General features: G+C 40.4%; 1 protein-coding gene across 1 annotated transcript in view; it reads right to left on the reverse strand.

Annotated features, from left to right (window-relative positions):
- The window catches only part of LOC109967395 (transcription factor Maf-like), a 44,824-nt gene that overhangs the window by 23,287 nt on the left and 892 nt on the right, over positions 1–20,645 (reverse strand). The window contains exons 1-2 of the mRNA XM_020612925.1: positions 20,320–20,645; positions 13,396–13,466 (exon numbers count right to left, since the gene is read on the reverse strand). The exon at positions 20,320–20,645 is cut by the window's right edge and continues 892 nt beyond it. Of these exons, the coding sequence (XP_020468581.1) occupies positions 13,439–13,466; positions 20,320–20,645 (354 nt within the window). The 3' untranslated portion in view covers positions 13,396–13,438. The remainder of the gene's footprint in view (positions 1–13,395; positions 13,467–20,319) is intronic.

Below are 20,645 nucleotides of genomic sequence, written 5' to 3' on the forward strand. Positions count from 1 at the left end.
GAGGGAAGCAAACAACTCAGTGCTGATGTAAGGAAGGCAGAACGCAAATAAGCGTTCGACATGTGTGCATGCTTGTATGTGCAAGCTCAGGAGCTGTGTTTTATTTACTTATACTATAATGTCCCAGCTGTCACGAACAGCTGGATTTTACACAGACAAAACTAGTGAGTGTATGGAATCAGATGTACAGTTCAGTATCTTTGCTTTCAGATAAAACTGCTGGAGGAATTTATTCCAAATTAAATCTTTGCATGCAGCAGTGCCCCAGACCTGACATTTCACATGATACACTACATCAGTTCAATTTTAAATTACATTTTGAGAAAACTAATTTACAAAATGGTTATCTCATATAACTTTAAAATCCCTTAAACAACAACTAATCATTTCACGACTTTTCTCTCAAACCACAGTAATGATTTCAGCCACTGTCTTCCAATGGTCTAATCAAATTCTCGTTAAACTGCAGGATACTCTGAATCATCATTAAATCTATCTGCATATTACCTGTGTTGCTATAATTAGCTATGAATCTCATTTGAATCTCATTTAAATTCCTCCTATGAATCTCATTTAAACATAAAGGTTCAAACAAACATGCGTAGCATTGGAAATGTGGTTGTATCCTCACACACACATACACACACACCTGCTGTTATCATTGGTGTTGTTTTAAACATGTTCAGTTTAATTAATTTGTTTTGATACTCAAGACAAATCCTTTACAGATTCTCATGTGGTAATTAACAATTATCGTACATTTAATAAGCACACTGAGATAATGAAACAATTAGAGAGAAACAAGCTGTTTAAAGACTGAAGCACTGCTTTGAACTAGTGCACGTGTTATTAATTGTTTTTCAGTGGCTTCCGTCTTCAATGAGCTACCAGATCATAATAAATGTCCTCACAGCTCACAAATCAAACACGTTTCAAAGCAGGATTACAAAATGATAAATTATTACTTGTACACTACATAAGCTTTCAGTGGTGCTCTATTGCCATAACACAAACACACACACATTTCCTTCCTCTCTGGTGTTTTCACAGAGGCCAATTAGTGGGCCCCAGCTTTCTGCTCAGGCATGTGTCAAGGGACCTATAGGGAGCCCGCGAGGCTCAGAGAGGCCTCAGGGTAGAAGGAGAATTATCACTCTTTTCATCTCTTCGTCTCTCACATATCCTTGCATATATGCATTATGTGCTCGGAGCAAACGCATGCCTTTCTTTTTCTCCTCCCATCTATGGTGTTCTTACTAAGCAGGCCTTCAGAACAGCAAACAAAAGACAGTGCTGAACATTATATCATTCAAATACTTCTAGCTACTTTACTTACATAAGGCAGAACTTGACATGGTTTAATAAACATGCATGACTCCTCCTTAGAGATGAATCAGTCGAGGGAGTTTACTAATAACCTTTGATCCCTCCCATCCCTCCGAATACTAGGCCAACATCTAAGACAACTCTGTGTGTTTGTGCACTTTAAGGTAATGGAAAGGCAAAGTCATCCCAATACATGCTGATCAGAATCTGCATCTGTGCTGCACTCTGTAACACAATTATGAGTGATGGAGTGTTCAGCTGGAACATGTGGGGCTCAGCTGTGTGTGTGTGTGTGTGTGTGTTTGTTCTTGCATAGTTTTATCAGTTTTATCCCTATCACACTTATTCCCTCCCCCCTCATCCCTCTGTGGCCCTCTACTGAGTACCTGGTAGATGGGTTTGCCAACTGGTGGTTGACTGTCAGTGTCATTGGACCAGTTGAAGTGGGTATCCTCCTCAACCACCAGTTGGCAGTATTGAGCAACTTGCTGCTTGGCGCAACCAAACAAGAAGATGATGCCAAAGTGCACTCAAACAAGCCACAAAGGTGAGATTTGTGCTTTATTTGAGGTGTTTTCAAACACTGTGACTCTCACGAGAAAAGACTTTAAGGGTGGTGAATAATGGTTGGTTTTGCATATGAGCATCCACTTTGTTCGCCTTCCTCCATTAAAGCGCATAAAGCCATTTCCAGGCTGTTTCTTGTAGAGGTATTGGGGCCAGGAAGGGAAGGGGCTAGAGTAGAGACTTGTTTATAATAAATGTTATCAGCGCTGCTACTTGACTCAGTAGGATTAGCTGACAGATATCTTTAAAAGGTGGCATGTGAGTTAAGAATGAAGATTAATGCTATAACGTTAGAAGAGTGTGTTACATAGCTACACATTCACCTCAAAACAGCAGTTTCACAGCAAAAAACAGCAAAATTTGCTTTTTTAAATAAACTGTTAGTGAAGCATGACCAGTATGTTTCAAATGTTCTCAGTAAAATTAATTCTTTCCAGACTCCTAACTGCCAAGAAAAAACCCAGACACACACATTTATACTTCTATCTTTGTAAGGACATTAATTGACATAAAGCATTGCTTAGCCCCTTACCCTAACCTTAACTATCAAAACTAAACGCCTAACCATGACCCTTAACCTAAGCCTAACTTAAACCATAATTCTAACCTGAAATCTAAAACTAAGTCTTAACCCTTAAAAAGGTGTTTCACAAATTGAGGACTGGCCAAAATATCCTCTCTTTTCAAAAATGTCCTCATATACTTTTTTTGGTCCTCACTATATAGCAAGTACAAGAACACACACACACACACACACACACACACACACACACACACACACACACAAAGACAAAAGCATACAGTAAGCCTTGTGCAGGCGGTGAATAGTTGTACATCCCGCTCTCTCCGTCACATCACGGAGGAGAGGAGACAGGGATGGCAGGAGAGGAAGAGGAGAAGGTGGGGTGAGCTGTCAGAACAGAATGACTGGACACCTGTCCTTTGTCAGACCGGCGTCTACCTGTCTGTCTGCTGTCTTTCTCTCTGACGAGCGGCCGAAGACTTGAAACATAACTCAGACTCTGGTTGAGCAAATACTATTAAATCAAAGAGGAAAATAATTATGAATGTAACAGATACAACTCTATAAATGTGATGTGGATATCTGTTTGTTGATGTTTGAATTTGTCCATTTTTTTTGTGTGTGTGTACTTCTGTGTGGGATAGAGACAGCAGAGTGGAGGAGTAGATAAGATAAGTTCTCTTTATTTCTGACAGAGTCATTTAGCTGTGGATGAAGAGAAGAGGGGAGGAGAGAGTTATAGTTATGGAGCTGTCGGGGGTTTGGGAGTGTTGAATGAAATGAGGTCCGGAGGAGCAGAGGGAGACAAAGGTGGAGAGGGAGAGAGAGGGAGGCTTCTACGTGACCTTGCAGTCAGACAGACAGAGAGATGACAGAGGAGAACCTGTTTTCTCTAAATCATGTGCTGTGCTGTTTTTTACTCTCACTGTAACTCAGTAAACAGCCTACCCGCTTGCTGTATCTCCCTTATACTCAGCCCACATCTCTGAATCACTGTCGTCCTCACTCATATTCTCCACAATGACTGAGGATGTCCCTGTGTTTTAGCACTAAATTGCACTACACACACACACACACACACACTCATGCAGAGTTATGGAAGGTGTTTCCTTGTCATATATTTGCTTGTATTGAGGTATCAAACTGTCAGAGACATCTTGTCACTTCTGCCGTTTTCTTCTCTCCCCCTCTGTTCCTCATATGAAGAAAAGAATTTATTTTCATTTATCAAAGCTTTTCACCCCTGAGAGAGAAAAATTGCAGTGTCTGCAACACTGAGTGTGTGTGTGTGTGTGTGTGTGTGTGTGTGTGTCAGGGGAATGTGGAGCAGTGCTAGGGGTTATTATGAAGAGAGTGAGATGCGACAGGAGATTCCTCTGATTGGGAATAAAAATCACCATCTTATCTATTTAAATAAACCCCAGTGCAACTTCATCTACAAACACAACCGCTAAAAATAAGAGGGCATATACAGAACAACACAAAAAAAGTAAAGGCATTTACTGCAGCACACACACAAAAACTGAGAAAGCTGGCGAATCTATGCATGTAAACAAACACAAGAGCAAATTCACAAAGGGATTTGTAGTAATTAAATTGCAATGATCGCCCTATTTTAGCTTCCGCTTTGAAGATGAAAAATAGTGTTCGAGCAGAAACATAAACTGCAAGTGAAAAACTGTTATAATAGAACATGAAAGGAATGTCTAATTATTCAAAGGAGAGTAGTTACTGTAGGATTTTAAAAAGGATAAACAAATTAAAAAGGTTTCACACAAAAACTCTGCAGAATAACAGAATTACTCAGAGCCTCACAAAGTATCATAAACTGTTACTTTTGAACCACCACTGGCTTAAAGGTAAGATGCACTGTGAGAACCCAATCAGCGATAATCATCCCAGCCCCTGATACTAACCCGCTGACCTCTGTCCTCTGCTCGACCAGAGAAGCAGAACCTGTACTTGACCTATGACCTTGTGGCATCTTTAATAACCCCCTGTAGGAATGCACAACTGTGCATGTGTCAATAAGACAAGAGACCTGCTTAGATGGATGCAGTGGAGCCATATGTGTGTGTGTGAGACAGTAAATAGTGAGAAGACAAACAGTGATGCATGCTGGGTCTACTGTCTGAGGCTGCAGATGTTCACCCCAGGTGGTCTGATGCTAATAACATTCCACTTTTTACAAGCCCTTTAATTCACTCAAGATAAAGCCACATAAAATATACAGTAGAGAACACTGTGATGCACTGTTCAGCCACACCAAAACAAACTATGTGTTGGAAACTGGATTTTTAAATAGTCTCTCGTAAACTGAGGTTGTGCTATACTCTATTTTATATTTCTTCAGATTATTGTTATTATAAATATGCAGAACATCGCTGATTTTATACTGCATTTTTTAAACATAAGATCTGGCTGCTTAAACAATACACTTCAATTCATTTAAGGATTTTATGTTACTGTTAGTCTGTTTACTACACCTGTGATGTTGTGTTTGTCCCAGTTTATTTAATGGATCAGCTCGATAAGGGACCTGACAAAGCCTATGGCCAAATTCAGAATCTGCACAATTATACTGGTGTGACATTAAACACAGATTATTGACAATGTATTCATGCATCCATGTGAGTGATGAACTCTTTTGATTAATTACTCTGAGCAAAGAGAAGGCAGCTTGCATTTTGTGACAATTACAAGAGTTAATAAAACATGTATTGTTACAATACGACGCCTTAGGCTTTTTGTGAAAGTAACTATTTCTTGTGCGTAGGTAATGAGTCCACTACCAATTCAAAAATATTGCACCTGTATAGTGAGAAAGTGCATGTGGAGCCCCTGAGGGCTCTTTAGTTCACACACGCTGGTGCCTTCCTCTCCTGTTTGCCCCTCCTTCCCATGTGTCTCCTCCCTCTCTCCCCCTTTCTGTCCCCATATGTGTGTCAACCTTGAACCACAGCAGATGAGAGAGAGTGAAACAATGGGAAGAGGGAGGTCCAGGACTCCAAAACCAAAAGGATTTGGAGGCTGGTGTTAACTACACCATGGCCATAGATAATCAATAATAAACTTGACTAGAAATTTGTCCACTCCCTGTTTATTTTTGTTGTCTTACCAACCATGAAGCAGTGGTGGAATGTAACTAAGTACATTTACTCAAGTACTGTACTTAAGTACAATTTTGAGGTGTCTGTACTTTACTTGAGTATTTTCATTTTCTGTTACTTCATACTTTGACTTTACTACATTTTAGAGGCAAATGTTGTACTACATTTATTTCATAGCTTTAGTTACTCATTACTCATTAGAGTGTAACTATAAGACCTCATTGATCTGTGGTGGAAAATTCTTAAGCTAACCAGCAGTAATTCAAATTAAACGCAATACAAGCCATTTAAAACTACCCCCACCAACTGCAACAATAAATGCAATTATATTAATTATAACACAATAATATGATATACAAATGTGAATTGTGCCGTTCTGCATAATGAATACTTTTACTTTTAGTACTTTAAGTATGTTTTGATGCTAATACCTTTGTACTTTTATTTAAGTAACATTTTGAATGCAGGATATTTTTGCATTGTTACTTTTACCTAGGGAAAAGATTTGAGTACTCCTTCCACCACTGCCATGAAGCAGACTAAACATTAGAAAATGAAAAATAAAAAGAAGAAAGAAAACTAATCGACACCCCCTTTTCTAAGGATATTACAAAGTTTCCTTTACTGGTGTTTAAGCAGGGAGAATGTAACGCATCACACTGTCTTCTCCTCTGGAAAAATGAAAGATTTTTGCATGCTGGAGAGTCTGTGGCAATGCATACCACACAAGTATAAATACACATGCACACAGTGTTGACTTTGTATTCTGGTGCAGTTATTGTGTACACAATTTATTTCTCTCCCCAGAAGAGCTGCTCCTGTCGTAGGCTTTCATAATCACTCTACTGGCAAAACCACAGACGGCGGGGTCCTGCCACTGTTGAATTAATATACACAAACACTGCCATGAGACATACTGTATTTCTGCACAGTAGAAATCAGCAGTTAATTTTTTTTTGGGGGGGGGGGTAGAAATAACAAAAATATCCTCTTTGTCTCTCTCTCTCTCTCTCTCTCTCTCTCTCTCACACACACACAGAGTAACAGCTGATTCCTGATCTTTTATCATATTTACTCTGCAGCAGGAAACCTAACTGACTCAACTCCTCTCAATGGTCTCATTGTAACAACACCTTTAGTCGGTTAGTGACCGCTGTCTTCAGCGAATGAGAGCTCAGACTGTCAGAGGAGAAACCACAGCTCATCCTCTTCCAGCCCATTAGAAGTGGGTCTCTTTTTCTTTTTTGTCATGAATCTTTAATCAGCCTGTTCCAGTGAGTGGGTAGGTTGAGTCTTTGCAGAGCACTGACCTCAGCTGCTGAGACACACGTTCTGATGTAACTCCTCTAGACGCTGCACTGGTTAGACCTCACTCTCATACCAAGACCTCTTTATGACTTATAAAGCTCATAGTTCTGTCAATTATTAATTATGTTAATCTTATTATATAGATCAAAAAGACCATGTACTAGATGGACAAGCTGTGAACACAACCATCAGTGTGTTTGCCCTGCTGTATACAGTGAGAGAAACCTGAGAGAAATAACGATCTTGTCTGTGGATCGCTGTCTATGTCATGACGCAAATGCATTTTCTTGTGCAGGTATGTACACAGTTGTACACATGAACACACACACACGTCCTACAGTAAATAAAGCAGTGCAGTCAGGTCACAATCACAGTAAACCACACAAATGACTACCATCTGTCTCTTTGTCTCTGCCTGTACAAGTCAATGAGCCTCACTGGCAACAGTTCATACTACACTGCCCAAACACAATAACATTAAAAAAAAAAAAATAAGGAAGAAAATATGTGTGAAGGAGTATCATGCTATTTATTATTCGTCTTCCTTGCTCTTATCACTCTCTCGTTTCCTTTTTGCCCAGCTACGTCTCTCCTTCTCTTCCTGTAAATGAGTGATTTATCAGCCGTAATTGCTGGCAGTGGTTCATGTGGTCATGTGACCGCAACATGACAGCATGTGATAAATATACCCAGAAAATTAAACCCTGCGTTGCAAACAGAAGCATGCATTGCTTGCATCACATCTGGAGAGCGAGAGTGGGTTTGGGCACTGACAAAAATAGAATTGGTCTAATAAGAACAGCACTTTCAAAACCAAATCTCAGCTCAGGATGTGCTTTACAAGGAAACTATTGTCGTAATAAAAGACATTTATCAAAGTGAGGCAAAGGGCAAAAGGGAAAAATGTGCAATCAATAATGATAGACTAAGAAAATCTATTGTTATACTGTAAGGTGTTTCACAACAGTGCCCCATAAACACTGAATGCACACACACACACACACACACACACACAGTCTACAGTAGAATCTATCACATGTGTTCAGTGGCAGGATGCTGACTGAAAGGCCTGCAGTGCTCAGTTAATGCATCTTATTGTTACATGGAGCCAGTTCTCAACCACTGACCTTTTTATTCACCACACTATACAGCATTAAAATAATGTATGAGGTGCCTCAGCCAAAGCCACTTCATTGTGTTGTGTTATACACAACAGACGTCTGTGCGTATGTGTAGCTTATATGGATTTGGTCAAAAACCGGGAATGTTCAGACAGAACAAAAGCATAAAAACTATCAGCAATTTTTGTGTGTGTAGCTGTATGCAAATGATTATGGCAAATTATACATTGAAGTATACTTATGCATATTCTGGGTGATAAAAGTCATCAGTGGTGATGTGTATGCCCTGATGTCATCCTCTATTTACAGATCGGCTGTAAAACATGTTTATGGTTGCGCTTTTGCTGCTGTCATGTGACAAATGCTTTTTTCAGTCGTCTTGGGTTTTGTGGGCTCAAAATTGTCAAAAAAGATCAAATGCAAAATAAAATAAAACCAAATTGATAAAAGAAAGAACAGCAGCAAAAATGCACAAGATGAAAAATTAAGAAGCAGAATATGACAAAAGTTGATATTTTGAGAGATTCAGCTTTAATCTTTTATTCTAATTCTATTTTACGCTCAGCAGCTATTAAGACAAGTAAAATCACACTAGTGCAGCTAATGAAGCCTAGCGTTGGATTTTGACTAGACATTAGGAACAGAGGATCATTTCCAAACGGCTATGAAACTCGTAATGAAGATAAACCTGCTCTCAGGCTGTCACTGCACAGACATAAGCAATTAGGGATGAATGCATTAGACACAAACAGAAATGCAGAAAATATTATGACTAAACTTTTGTTCATCTAGTTAATGTATATGTTTTATTCTGATTCAGCTTTATTCTCGTCTTTTATACAACAATAATGAACGCTTTCTCACTGTGACTCTTATTTAAATTGCAATCGCAATCCACTATTGAGCTACTTAGACTCTGAGCTACTGTCAAATAAATGCAATTCACCCACTGAGTTTGAAACTGTGATCTGACACCACATCACTGCCACACTTCTTCTGATGAAACTCAGGAAATACAGGAAGATTAAATGAAAGGGTAACATAGGCAAAAGAGGGATGGACGCAGACCGTAGAAGAATGGAGCCAATCTTATTTTCTGCCTGAGAGACTGAGTGCCTGTAACATGTAAAAAAAATTGACTTCTTCAGGAGTCAGACAAGGTGATTTCACAGTTTGGACAACAACAGAGGCACTCTGCATTTCTTGAAAAATGCAGTATGAGTGCATTGTATATTTTTGCAGGTTTGCATATTGCATACAGTATATGAATGCCTGTGTATAAACAGGCAGCAGAGGGGAGGGACAGCAGAGTGACTCCAGCACCTCTGCACCTTCCCCCCACCTTCTTATTTATTTGTCTGTATTAGTTAGCTCCTTCTCAGCACTTAAAATTAATGTCATCCAGCAGAAAATAGAGGCTGAAAGCTAAAATTCAGCACTTTCCCAGCAGCCTGGTTATTTATCAAGCTAACAAGGAGAAGATGCATCCCGTTTCAGCCGGGCCCAGGAAATATGTGCCATTAAAGCCCAGAGCTAGTCTTTGAGAGCCAGGGAATAAAAGTGAGGGTGTCAGGAAGAAGGGATGGACAGCATTGCCAGCAATATGGATGCAGAGAGACCAGCAGACACATTTATATAAGGGGTATTAGATAGACTCGGGTAGAAGCATGAGAAGCGAGAGGAAACATACACTTTCTGTTTGTAGCCACAATACACATTTTCTCTATATGAAGTGCTGATTTGGAGGTGACTATAAAAGATGATCCTTTTAGGGGGTACAGAAGACATAGTTTGGAGCTTTGAATAAATCATGCATTGCCAGAGTGAGAGTAGCACTAATTTTCTTTTTAGACGCTGGGTGTTGAAACATGTCCCGAGGACTGTTAGTATTGTGGCTTGTTAACATCTCTATAGCATCAGGAGCTAATGCTGAAGTGCTGGAGTTCAATTAGACACTGGGTGCAACATTAAGCAGCCAGCGCTGGGCAGCCACTGCAGAGAAGAGATCTGAGAGGGGTGCGGAAGGAACGTGTGTGTGTGTGTATGTGTAAGGAGAAGGAGGCTGCAGGCAAGGGGAAGGCCCTGGGCTGCTGGCTGCGGTGATTCAGGGGAATATATTATATCACACTAACCTCCGGCTGATCACAAGTTCCTCTCTCAATCATGCTGTGAACACACAGTCACAACCCGAGGACAACACTGGCTCTGAGGCTTACACAAAAACACACACATACACAATGGTAACAGCTTTACAGCTAATTGTGTTGGAATAAAACAACATAATCTCGGCTTAAACAAGTGAAACATCAGAGAGAAAAGTGTATATTAACATAAGTTAAAAATAGGAGAGGTTCGATGTTTAGAGGTTTGGCTCGAGGGCGCAGCTTCCTCCCTAAGTATTATCTACTGTGATATGGAAGAGAACACAACACATTTTTAAAAACAATCCATCTCTAAACACAGTTTTTCTCTGTTCAGCTTGTGTATCTATTGCAACTGCAGAAAGTGAAATAGTTCCCCTTTTTGTTATTTCTAACACAGACCCAGTTCTACTTGCTTGCTCTCTTTTCAGACTAGGCCTAATAATGAGCATACTTTCTGGTCATATCCTCTCTGTCATTTGGATTTTTTGGATGGAGAAATGACATCTGTGTCACCATCAAGACGGTAATAGTGTAACGAGTCTAACACCGGGCAGAATGTAGTTATATATATCCCAGGCAGTGAAGGATAGTGAAGTGTGTCAAACTGTGGATGGAGTCAGTTCTAGTCCCTGCAGAATACAAAAGACCCCTACACAGGTGCAGTGTTTCATAAGTATGAACATAATGTTTGAATAAAATGTGGGCAGTAGAATGTATTGTTTATCATCTGAAATCTTACTGTGTAATTTTATTTCAGTATCAGGAATCATGACATTTTTTGTCTATTTTGAAATTTAACTGGTCTGATTTCCATGAAACCAAAATTGTTCCAAGTTAAAGATCCTTACTATGAAAAAGCCTAAACATATGTTATGATACAAATCAATATGTCTTCTGCCTCCTGCCTGTATATTTTTGTTTTTCCGTAACAGCCAACGCTGACATTATCTAACGGTGAAAGCTTTTTAGATGTTAATGTCCACGCATGCATTTCAGCATATGCTCTTTCTCTTCCTCTCTCTTACACTCACATACACTTTAAAGTGTGGGCATGCATGTGTCCTTATGCCTCTGCCATGTCTACAAAAACCTGACCTGCCTGCTGTCAGCAACAGAGGCACCTTGCCTCCCTGCACCGCCCCCACCCCCCGAGTGACCGAATCACCCTGTCACCGTGAGGGGAAGATGAGTTGGAGGGGGAGGGATGAAGGGGGATAATGGAGGAAGAAGGAAAAGTGGGGGTTGGGGTAGTGGGAGGTGCCGGGGAGAGACAGTGGAGATACGGCCGTGGTGAGTGGGTGGCGGCTCTGAAGCTTCCTCTAATGTGCCCTCTCCACTCCCCTGCCTGTGACCTCAGAGCTCTTGACAGCCAGAAAGTGCTGAAGCATGCAGGTGTCCTAACGCTGTAGCCGCACACATGCGGGCGCACAAACACGTGCTTCACTCACACACACACACACACACACACACACACACACACACACACAGACGCAGGTGTCCTACCTTAGCAGGCTACATTCTGTCAGCTTTAACTCCTTCACCACCTCCATCCTCATTTTGTCAATACCATCACATATCAAGATGTGCATCATATTATCCATTTATAATTAATCACGAGTCAAATAAAAAAAGACAGTGATGGAGTGCACATCAAAGGTAAAACAAGTGTACACTTCTCACTGCTGAGCACATGAGGAAAGTAGGATATACTGTCTGCAGCAAAGTAAAATTAGCTGATGCTGATGCTGTAGTTTCCTCTGTCCAGCCTCTCAGCTGCACAGGGTAAAACCTGAGGTGTCCACAGAGTGTCCTGTCCTGTCCTGTGTGTGTGTGTATGTGTGTGTGTGTGTGGGAGGAGGGTTTAGGGTTAGAGAGTTGTATTACAGTGGTGATGAGTCGCCTGGCTGCGAGGCTGATACCTCAGCAGCACCCAGCATTGACCAGGCCTTTAAATAAAGCCTTCGATCCTCCAGCAGCAGAGAAGGTCACTGCCTGCCTCTGGTTACCCTGCCTGTCTGTCTGTACCCATGGCCAGGAGCCCTCCCGCCAACCCTTCCTCCCTTCCCTCATCTTCTCACCCCCTCCTGTCCTCTCACCCTGGCATGCATGTCTGCAATTAAATCCAGGTGCATTTTCTGTCCTTAATTCATTGACTCCTCCTCTAACTTTGCCTTCGTTCCTTCCCTCCCCTTTTCCTCCATTTTCTAAGTGGAAACGTGAGAGCATACAAACACAGGCCCTCGGTTTCCCTCACTCGCTCCATCATCCTCCACCATCCTCTCCAATCCCCACATCTGTCCATCTGTGTGTCAGTCAGAAATAAAAACGTAGAGCATTTGACTCCACAGAGAGAGCAAAGAGAGTGAAGGAAGTCAAGGGTCGGGACAGAGGTCAAAGGTTTTGGCCTCATCCCATGAGCACTGTGCATGTCAGCCTCCTGTCAATCAAGCAGCACTGTCAGAGCTCGGAAACGGAGAACCGCATAACATCGCACATAATAAACTCTGAGACAGCAAGAGAGGAAAGAGTTTTGTTGTCATAGCGATAAATATGAAGCGAGAAAAGTGCATCTAATAATAAAATGTTCCCAGGTGTCTATGTTCCCAACTGGGTGCGTCCTTATTACATTTAATCAATAGAAACAAGTGGGTTGTGGTTTTGATTTCACTCAGAAGACACAACTATCTTACTTCATGCCTGAGGTATTACACAAACTTTAGTCAAATTTAAAGTAATAATAGAAATATCAAGATGTTATAGTTCTACAGATTTAAGGCTCTTGTTTGAATTATTTGACTGTGTAAAGACACACTGTGTACACACTGTTTAAATTCAGAACAGAAAGCCAGGAAATTAATACAAATATTGCGCAGTTATTCAATAAATCAATATTGATAATTCACTGACAGTTAAAAATTTAATACTTTTTTTAAAGATTAAGAATCTGCAGCAATTCTGTCAGTCATTCACAGTTTGCATATTGTAGCACATATCAAATGTTTTGCATGGATGCAACGTGAGCAAGCGAGACTGATACTGAGTGCTTATATGTGTATAAATGTACAATTTTGAAAATATAAATAAAATAAATAGCACAAAATACATTGCAATACCATGAACACTGTATTATGTGTAGCAGACATTCACTTTATATCATCTGACTTCTGCAGCGCTACACATTTTCAAGCAGTTTGTATTTTATTTTAATTTGACATTATGTGTGAAATCCTGGTGAATGAATATGTGTTGTATAGTAAAGGAATGTCAAAGATTAGAGACTGAACAGTACAAGTTACCTCAGACTCCAGGGTGGTGAGACAGAGAGGTCACAGCTCTTTATCACAGATGCAGAAACTTTCTTGATGTCCTGAAAAGACAGGAAACAGGAAGGAACTTTAAAACACTTTGCTCCAACAGCAGTGGAACATACTTAGAACATCCAGTACTGGAATAGTTTGGTCTCCAATTTAAGGAAAGTGACCCGCTTTGCTACAAAAGGATGGAAGAAGCCAAGACAAAATTCCAAATGACTGAAGACTGTAACGTTAATCAATTTATGAGAAACTCAAATAAACCAAAAATGATTCATTTCTGGATTTATTTTTAAAATGACCAAAATTGAATTCATAATAAACTATCAAGCAATTTGGAATTGTTATTGAAGGAAGGAGGGATTTAATTTAGAAAATTTAAACAAACAGACAAATGGCTCTGAATAATCAACATACTGTACATCCTGGAAACAGCAGAGCTATCGATCAAAAGACCACTGGCACAAAGCAAAGAAATCAGGAATCAATCACATGCTCAGTCGAATAAAATCAATCAAGTGTTTAGACTAAAATTAAAGGTTTAGATTTGTTTTGTAATCTTGCTTTTACTCATAAACCTCACTTTCCAGACATGCACATGTAGAGACACTCATACCTGCACCATAGTTTAAAACTAAATCAATAAATAACTAAAGAATATATGAAATGAAGTTCAGGTTATTACTTTATGATTTGAAATCTTTAAAAATAAATCATAATTTCATGACTATCTCATTCCTTATATGACCAATCAAAATTTCAGTGCATTATTTCAAAAGCTCTGATAAAAATATTGTTTAAATATATGATTTTCAAATAATATATTATTAGGGACGACTGCGGGAAACCTGATCTAAAAACCAAGCGACTAATCATCGTGGCAAACCTTTTGCTGGGTCTCAGTAGAAAGAAATCAGGAGAAGGAGTGACTAAGTATATTGATACCCCTCAGTCCAGCTTTAAGTAACAATGAGAACCATTCAGTTCTCTGTAATCCGATTCACACCGGGGCCAAATGGGCTCTGACCCGTTCAGCTGTGTAGGAGCTCCTACTTACAGACCTACAGGAGAGGTGAGGCTGCAGTCACCTGAAGAATGCTCTGAAACATCAACGTGAACAGATTTTCAGGTGTAGCAAGGCTCTGTTGAACAGCTTCAACTCCATAAAAATGAATCTACACATAATTACAGACACCTATAGGTGAAGATAGGAACATTCGCGTACATATCCATAAGCATGTATACCTCCTCCCACACATACACACACTAACCTCTACTCTGTGTGCACACAAAAAAAAAGGGGTCAAGGCCTTTCCCAGGTACAAATGAAAGAGAGGAGGAGAGACTTTGGAACAGCTGAACAACACTCGGGTCACCTTGCCTGGCAAAGAGATCAATGTCTGTTTGACATGCTGAGAGAAAGAGAAAGAGGGAGAGAGGCTGCCAGCAGTAGAAGGGTAAATCACCACTTGCTTCATTGAGATGCAGGTAAAACACACAGGGTATGGGCTCAGCTCCAGCTCCACCCTGCATTACGCTAACTTCTGCATACACTGACTTAAACACATGCATGTACACACACAGTTGCATAAAGCAGTTTTATTCCCTGCCCCCCCTCCCAACCATGTCCCCCGCTGTCCAAAACACACCAGTCCACCAACTCGACTCACTGTTTATCTATGACCCACAATATTGTGATCACATATAATGAAATCATAATTAGCTTTCATCTATTGCTCTTTTCATTCTGAGAGCTTCTTATACAAACATATGCAAATCTACTTGAGTTCTACTGCATCATACACACAATATGGGACACGTTTCATGTGCCTACAGTATCTGCACTTTCTGTTACAGCTGAGCATTTACAGTAATCTCATTTGAACACAGGACTCAAGAATTGGACTCAGACAATCTCATTACCTGAACTCTGCCCATGCTTCTGTTTACCAGGGAAAATCGCCACGCAAAGCCAATGAGATAAGAACAGAGGCAGTGGAAGAAAACCTTCTTTACAGCTGCTGCATTCTTACCACACGCACAGCCACAACAGGAGGGGGCAAGTTAAATTATTAGGGTTTCAAATAAATGACACATAACTCAGGATACTGCGAGACAGCAGAGGGAGAGAGGGAGGGAGAAGCTCTGGCAGTTCAGGTCTAGATGAACATAAATGCAGCCGATTTAAATCACTTTAAATGTAAATCTTTATCACGTAGAGTGATGCAGATGTGGACCGAGTGGAAGAGATTGAAATTGTTTCCTGTTTTGAATGAGAATACGTTGTTAACCTTTTGGGGGTTTGTCAGGGAGCAGGGAGCACCGACTTGTCCACTTCTCCTTCGCTTGCCAACAAATGAATAAATAAATCTAAGCTGCAGTACGTGACTCCTTTGTTACAAGGAAACATTTTTTTCAACAATAGTATATAACTTTTGATCAAATTATAACACAGTGGATTGTATATAATGTTGAGATGTTGTGATTCTTCAAAAGCATTTTGAGAAATAAATGGACTGTTTAGCACTGAACTGATTATAAAGAACACTTCATACCAGTTATTCATCCAAACAGAGGAAGCATCAGAGCAACTTGAACTTTAATTCCCTTGGTTGCTCTTAAATGAATTAAAATTCTTCTGCCTATGGAGTTTTTCCTGTGCTAGATTATACTAACTGCTTTACTTACATTTACTTAAAATTCCCTTTGATTGACATAAAAAAGCTCCAAACATTGCAAGGTCATAATAAATGACTCAGTAAAAGCAGATAAACTGTTCCATCTCAAAGTCAGATAAGACAATGCTGGGTGGGTATCGAGTGCTCACACAGACTGACACTTCACATTGTGCACATCTTTTGTCATATTAATTTTGAGGCATTAAAGTATGTGATGATGTTTTCATGTCAATACTGATAAAATTCAAAGTGATTTCCCATAGTTGACCCAAAAGACAGAGTCCAATACCGTGACAGAGCAGACAAGTACATTATCTTTAATAAGCTAATCATTGGACGTGCTGCAAATGATCACAGTGCAGAAGTCAATATACTGGGCCGGGGAATAGAATTACAGTTCACGCTGATAAGATTAATAATGCAGTGTGTCTATATACTACGTGTACACACTTCTTCACACTGAACAGATGAAAGTGAAGAAGCAAAAGGCAGTGACTCTGGCGGAGTGCTGAGAAATGAGGAGGAAGCGGTGAAATGTAGTTTCCTGTGCGTTCTGTCCTCCTTTAGCACAGGAAGTGAATCAGTGAATCCTCCTGCCCCTTGGTGTGTCTAGAAGTCAAAACACACACACACACACACACACACACACACACACACACACACACATTTGTACTTCTATCTCTGTAAGGACACTCACTGCCATAAAGCATTCCCTATCCATCAGAACTAAAAGCCTAACCATAACCCTTACTCTAACCTAAACCCTAAAACCAAGTCTTATCCCTCAAAAAGCTATTCCACAAAGTGAGGACTGGCCAAAATGTCCTCACTCTGTAGCAAAAAAAATACTTTTTTGGTCCTCACTATGTAGCAAATACAAGAAGACACACACACAAGCTGCACAATTTCTACACTTATACAGTGATCATCAATTTTCCACTGTGTTATCCTTATATACTGAATAACGGACCACAATCGCTGCTCTGGACTATTACACAAAGCAGATCACCTGTCTGGCACATAACTGTTGATGTCCAGGTAGGAAATCTTGAGATTCCCAAGAAAATTCACCTCATCCTACCTGCCTCACAGAAGAAAGTGGTGTCCATGAAAGAAGTATAGCATCTCCAGTTCTAGGTTATAACACAAATGTAATTAAATAGCACACTATATTGACCTAATCAGATAGGGGAGCCATAAATTAGTGGACACATGCTCACTAAAAGGCCCTCTCCTCTCAGCTAGGACGCATCTCTGATCATTTATCATCTGAAAGGAGCAGGAAGGCAGCCAGCATCTCTTGCTCTCTCTCTTGCTCTATCTGTGTTTCACTCACGTTTAATCACAGGGAAAATCCTCCAGGCACCAGAGGATCCTGCTCTCCTTTCTCTTTCACTCAGGACTTTCATGGGACCCACCACAAGCCAGGTGAGCCAGGTGTGTGTGTGTGAGATGCTGCTGCACAGGTGAGACAGCAAAGGGCTAATACAGAGTCTTTGTCTTCAACTCAGCTTTCAAATATGTCACCACAGGGGTGCATTTTAAAGTTTACAGAAGCTACACATGCACACACCCATTTGGAAAAAAAACTAAATGCACACAGCACATGCAAGCACTGGGGCTGCCAAAGGTCCTGCAGTAGAAAAGATAATATCCCTCCTCCACACACACACAAACACACACACACACACACAGGTAACCACACAGATGTCCAACAGCTGCATTGTGGTGGCAGTGACCTTGTATGGCAGCTCAACCCAGTATGTGCATAGCTTTTATCTCAACCATTCTGCTGTTTGGGATGCACCGAGCTCCTCAGGAGGAGAAGCTGAAGACCACATTCAGTCAAAGCTGAGGCTCCTGGACATGCCATTCGCTACAAAACCAAATTACTTAGAGTCCCTTAGAGTTTTTATTCAGCCTTTTCAGTATTTTACGTTAAAAAGTGAAATGAAAAGATTTTCACTCTGAAGCGAAAGTTGAGGATTATCGCCACAAAGTCTTGGGTCACGACGATGGCGATGTTTTTCTTTTGTTAAAAACATTAAGCGTATTTACAATGACTACAAACGACCGTGTCAAAGTAGAATTATAGCGTTTAAGCACGTGAAAATATTTGCAGACACTGCGGAGCTGCTGTAGAAAGTCACAGTTTTGTGTTTGTATTACCGTGTTTTGCCTCATCTTGGCCAGAAAACGTGTTTTACTCATGTTTTTTTTTTCACGTAGAGCTTTGTGGTCGATTTTTAAAATGAAACTTTCCACAGACAATAGTCAACAAGTGGACGGCTACAGAGTAAAAAGTGCAAGTTTACTCTAAAATGAATCATTAACCCAGCTTTCTAGTACTGCTGCACTACAAGTATTAGGCCCTGAAGGAAAACTAAAAATTAGATTGAATCATATTGAGCACTGAGGCCCGATTTTCAATCCAAAGACAATCCAAAGAGTTTCTGTCTTTAATTACGCAACAGGTTAAGGCCGTCCATCCTTTTTATTTCTTGAGCAGCATCAAAAAAATATACTTTGAAATGATCGGACGGGTTTTTCTCCTCGAATAAAACAGAATGAAGAAGTGCACTGAATTAGCGTAAAATGACCCCAACACACAGCAGGAGTGCTCGATCTCTTAGCATTTCTAATTATGCACGTTGCACAACATCTGCATTGTCCTTACGTTAAAACCAGGTGTTTATAGACAGGTGTTTGTGTCGTTTCAATGACACCAGTAATTCTGCTTTTATTTCAGTTTAGATCGACAGAAGGTTATAAGACAAGAGTGTGTGGTGTCGCCTCACAGACACAATGACAAACAACATGCAAAACTAAAGAGAACAAAAATAACATTTTCAGGAGAATGTTTGTTTCCATTCAGGAAGGTTTATTGGTGAATGGTAGATTTATTAAATTCCATTTTTAAAAGAGTGAGCACGTTGTCTGCCAGTTAACTGTACCGTCAGAGACAATACATGTGACTGTGGAGAAACCCAGGGCAGGACAGAAGACGTATGGCTGCACGATTCTTTGCTTAATTATTCTACAAAACCGGAAGAACATTCCATTTCAGTTTCCAAGTTCACAATTTATAAACCGACCAAGACCCATAGTGCTCTGGGTAAAACTTAATTACGTCCCTTAAATGAAACGAAAACATTAACAACGAACTGCAGAATATTTTGCGTGACAAAGCAGCCCACTTCTCATTTATTTCGGGACATGCATATTCTACTTTTCTGTTCATTCAGCCCCACTTGTTGAAGGCAGCAATCTATTTAGTCTGTGCATTTGTCAGGCTTTTTTTTTACACTAAATATCCCGATGCTCATCTTGTTAGTATCTTGTAAATCAATATTGAGTACAAAGTCGTTTTATTTCACAAAGTCATTTCACCCACAGGGTAAAAGAAGCCTGTAAAATGTTTGGGCTTCATGGTCACGGTGAACTTATATAAACACAAAGTGACGAATGTAGAATTTTTCACACTTTTTACAAATAAATCCTCAAACGTGATGAGGCTGAACAATGCATTCATGGTGTAATACAATCAAGTTCACAAAAAAAAGAAGAAAGGGGGGCGAAGTACAAACACGATCCGTACATGACCAGCATGCATGGCTTCACATCACTGTCACAGTCCGTGGAACATCAGTGTCCAAACTTCTGCTGGAACTGAGGTTGGATGTTTTCACAAGACAAATAAGATGGATGGCATGAAAATGGGATAATTCATATCAAAATAAACTGACTTTGAACAAGCAAAAACCAAAATAAATTCACATCAAAATAAACCTGCTGTGCCTGAGGATTATTTAATATCACTAAACCCCATTCCCGGTAAAGGGAACAAGATGGACGAGGCGCATGAAGAGCGGGTCTATGTGCAGCAAGGTGTTATTTCGTGTGACTAAAGACAAGCATCACGAATTGGACAGAAATCCTTTAAAATATTTATGGACTCTGGATTCATTTACAGAGTCCTTTAAACAGGTCTATTTCTGAAACCTTTAAAAGGTGATAAAATAAACAATATCCTCACCCTGAAACAAAATACTTTAGGAAAAAATAAAAGTGAAAACTTGTTTTTGTCCTCAACTAAAAGCAGCTTTAACACAACAACTTCAACACAAGAACGCACAACCTATTTTTAGCTGCGCGCAAATTAAAAGTTTTTTTTTTTTTTTTTTGTCATTGTCAGGGCCGGTTATCAAAACTTTTCAGCGCCGAGACTCACATGAAAAACTCCGGGGATGAAGGGTTGTTGTCGCTGCTGGATCCTCCGTTTTCTCTGAAGCCGGTGCTGATCAGCTTCTCGTATTTCTCCTTGTAGGCGTCCCTCTCCCTGGCCAGCCGGGAGATCTCCTGCTTGAGGTGGTCCACCTGCTGCATGAGTTGCGTCTTCTCTCCCTCCAGGACGTGCCGCTGCTGGACCCGCTTGTACCGGCAGGACTGGGCATAGCCTCTGTTCTTTAGCGTCCTCCTCTTCTGTTTCAGACGGATCACCTCTTCTTTGCTGACCCCCCGGAGCTGCCGGTTCAATTCCCGCACAGACATGGTCAC

Source organism: Monopterus albus, unplaced genomic scaffold, assembly GCF_001952655.1.
Source record: "Monopterus albus unplaced genomic scaffold, M_albus_1.0 scaffold5.1, whole genome shotgun sequence".
NCBI classification, from domain to species: domain Eukaryota; kingdom Metazoa; phylum Chordata; class Actinopteri; order Synbranchiformes; family Synbranchidae; genus Monopterus; species Monopterus albus.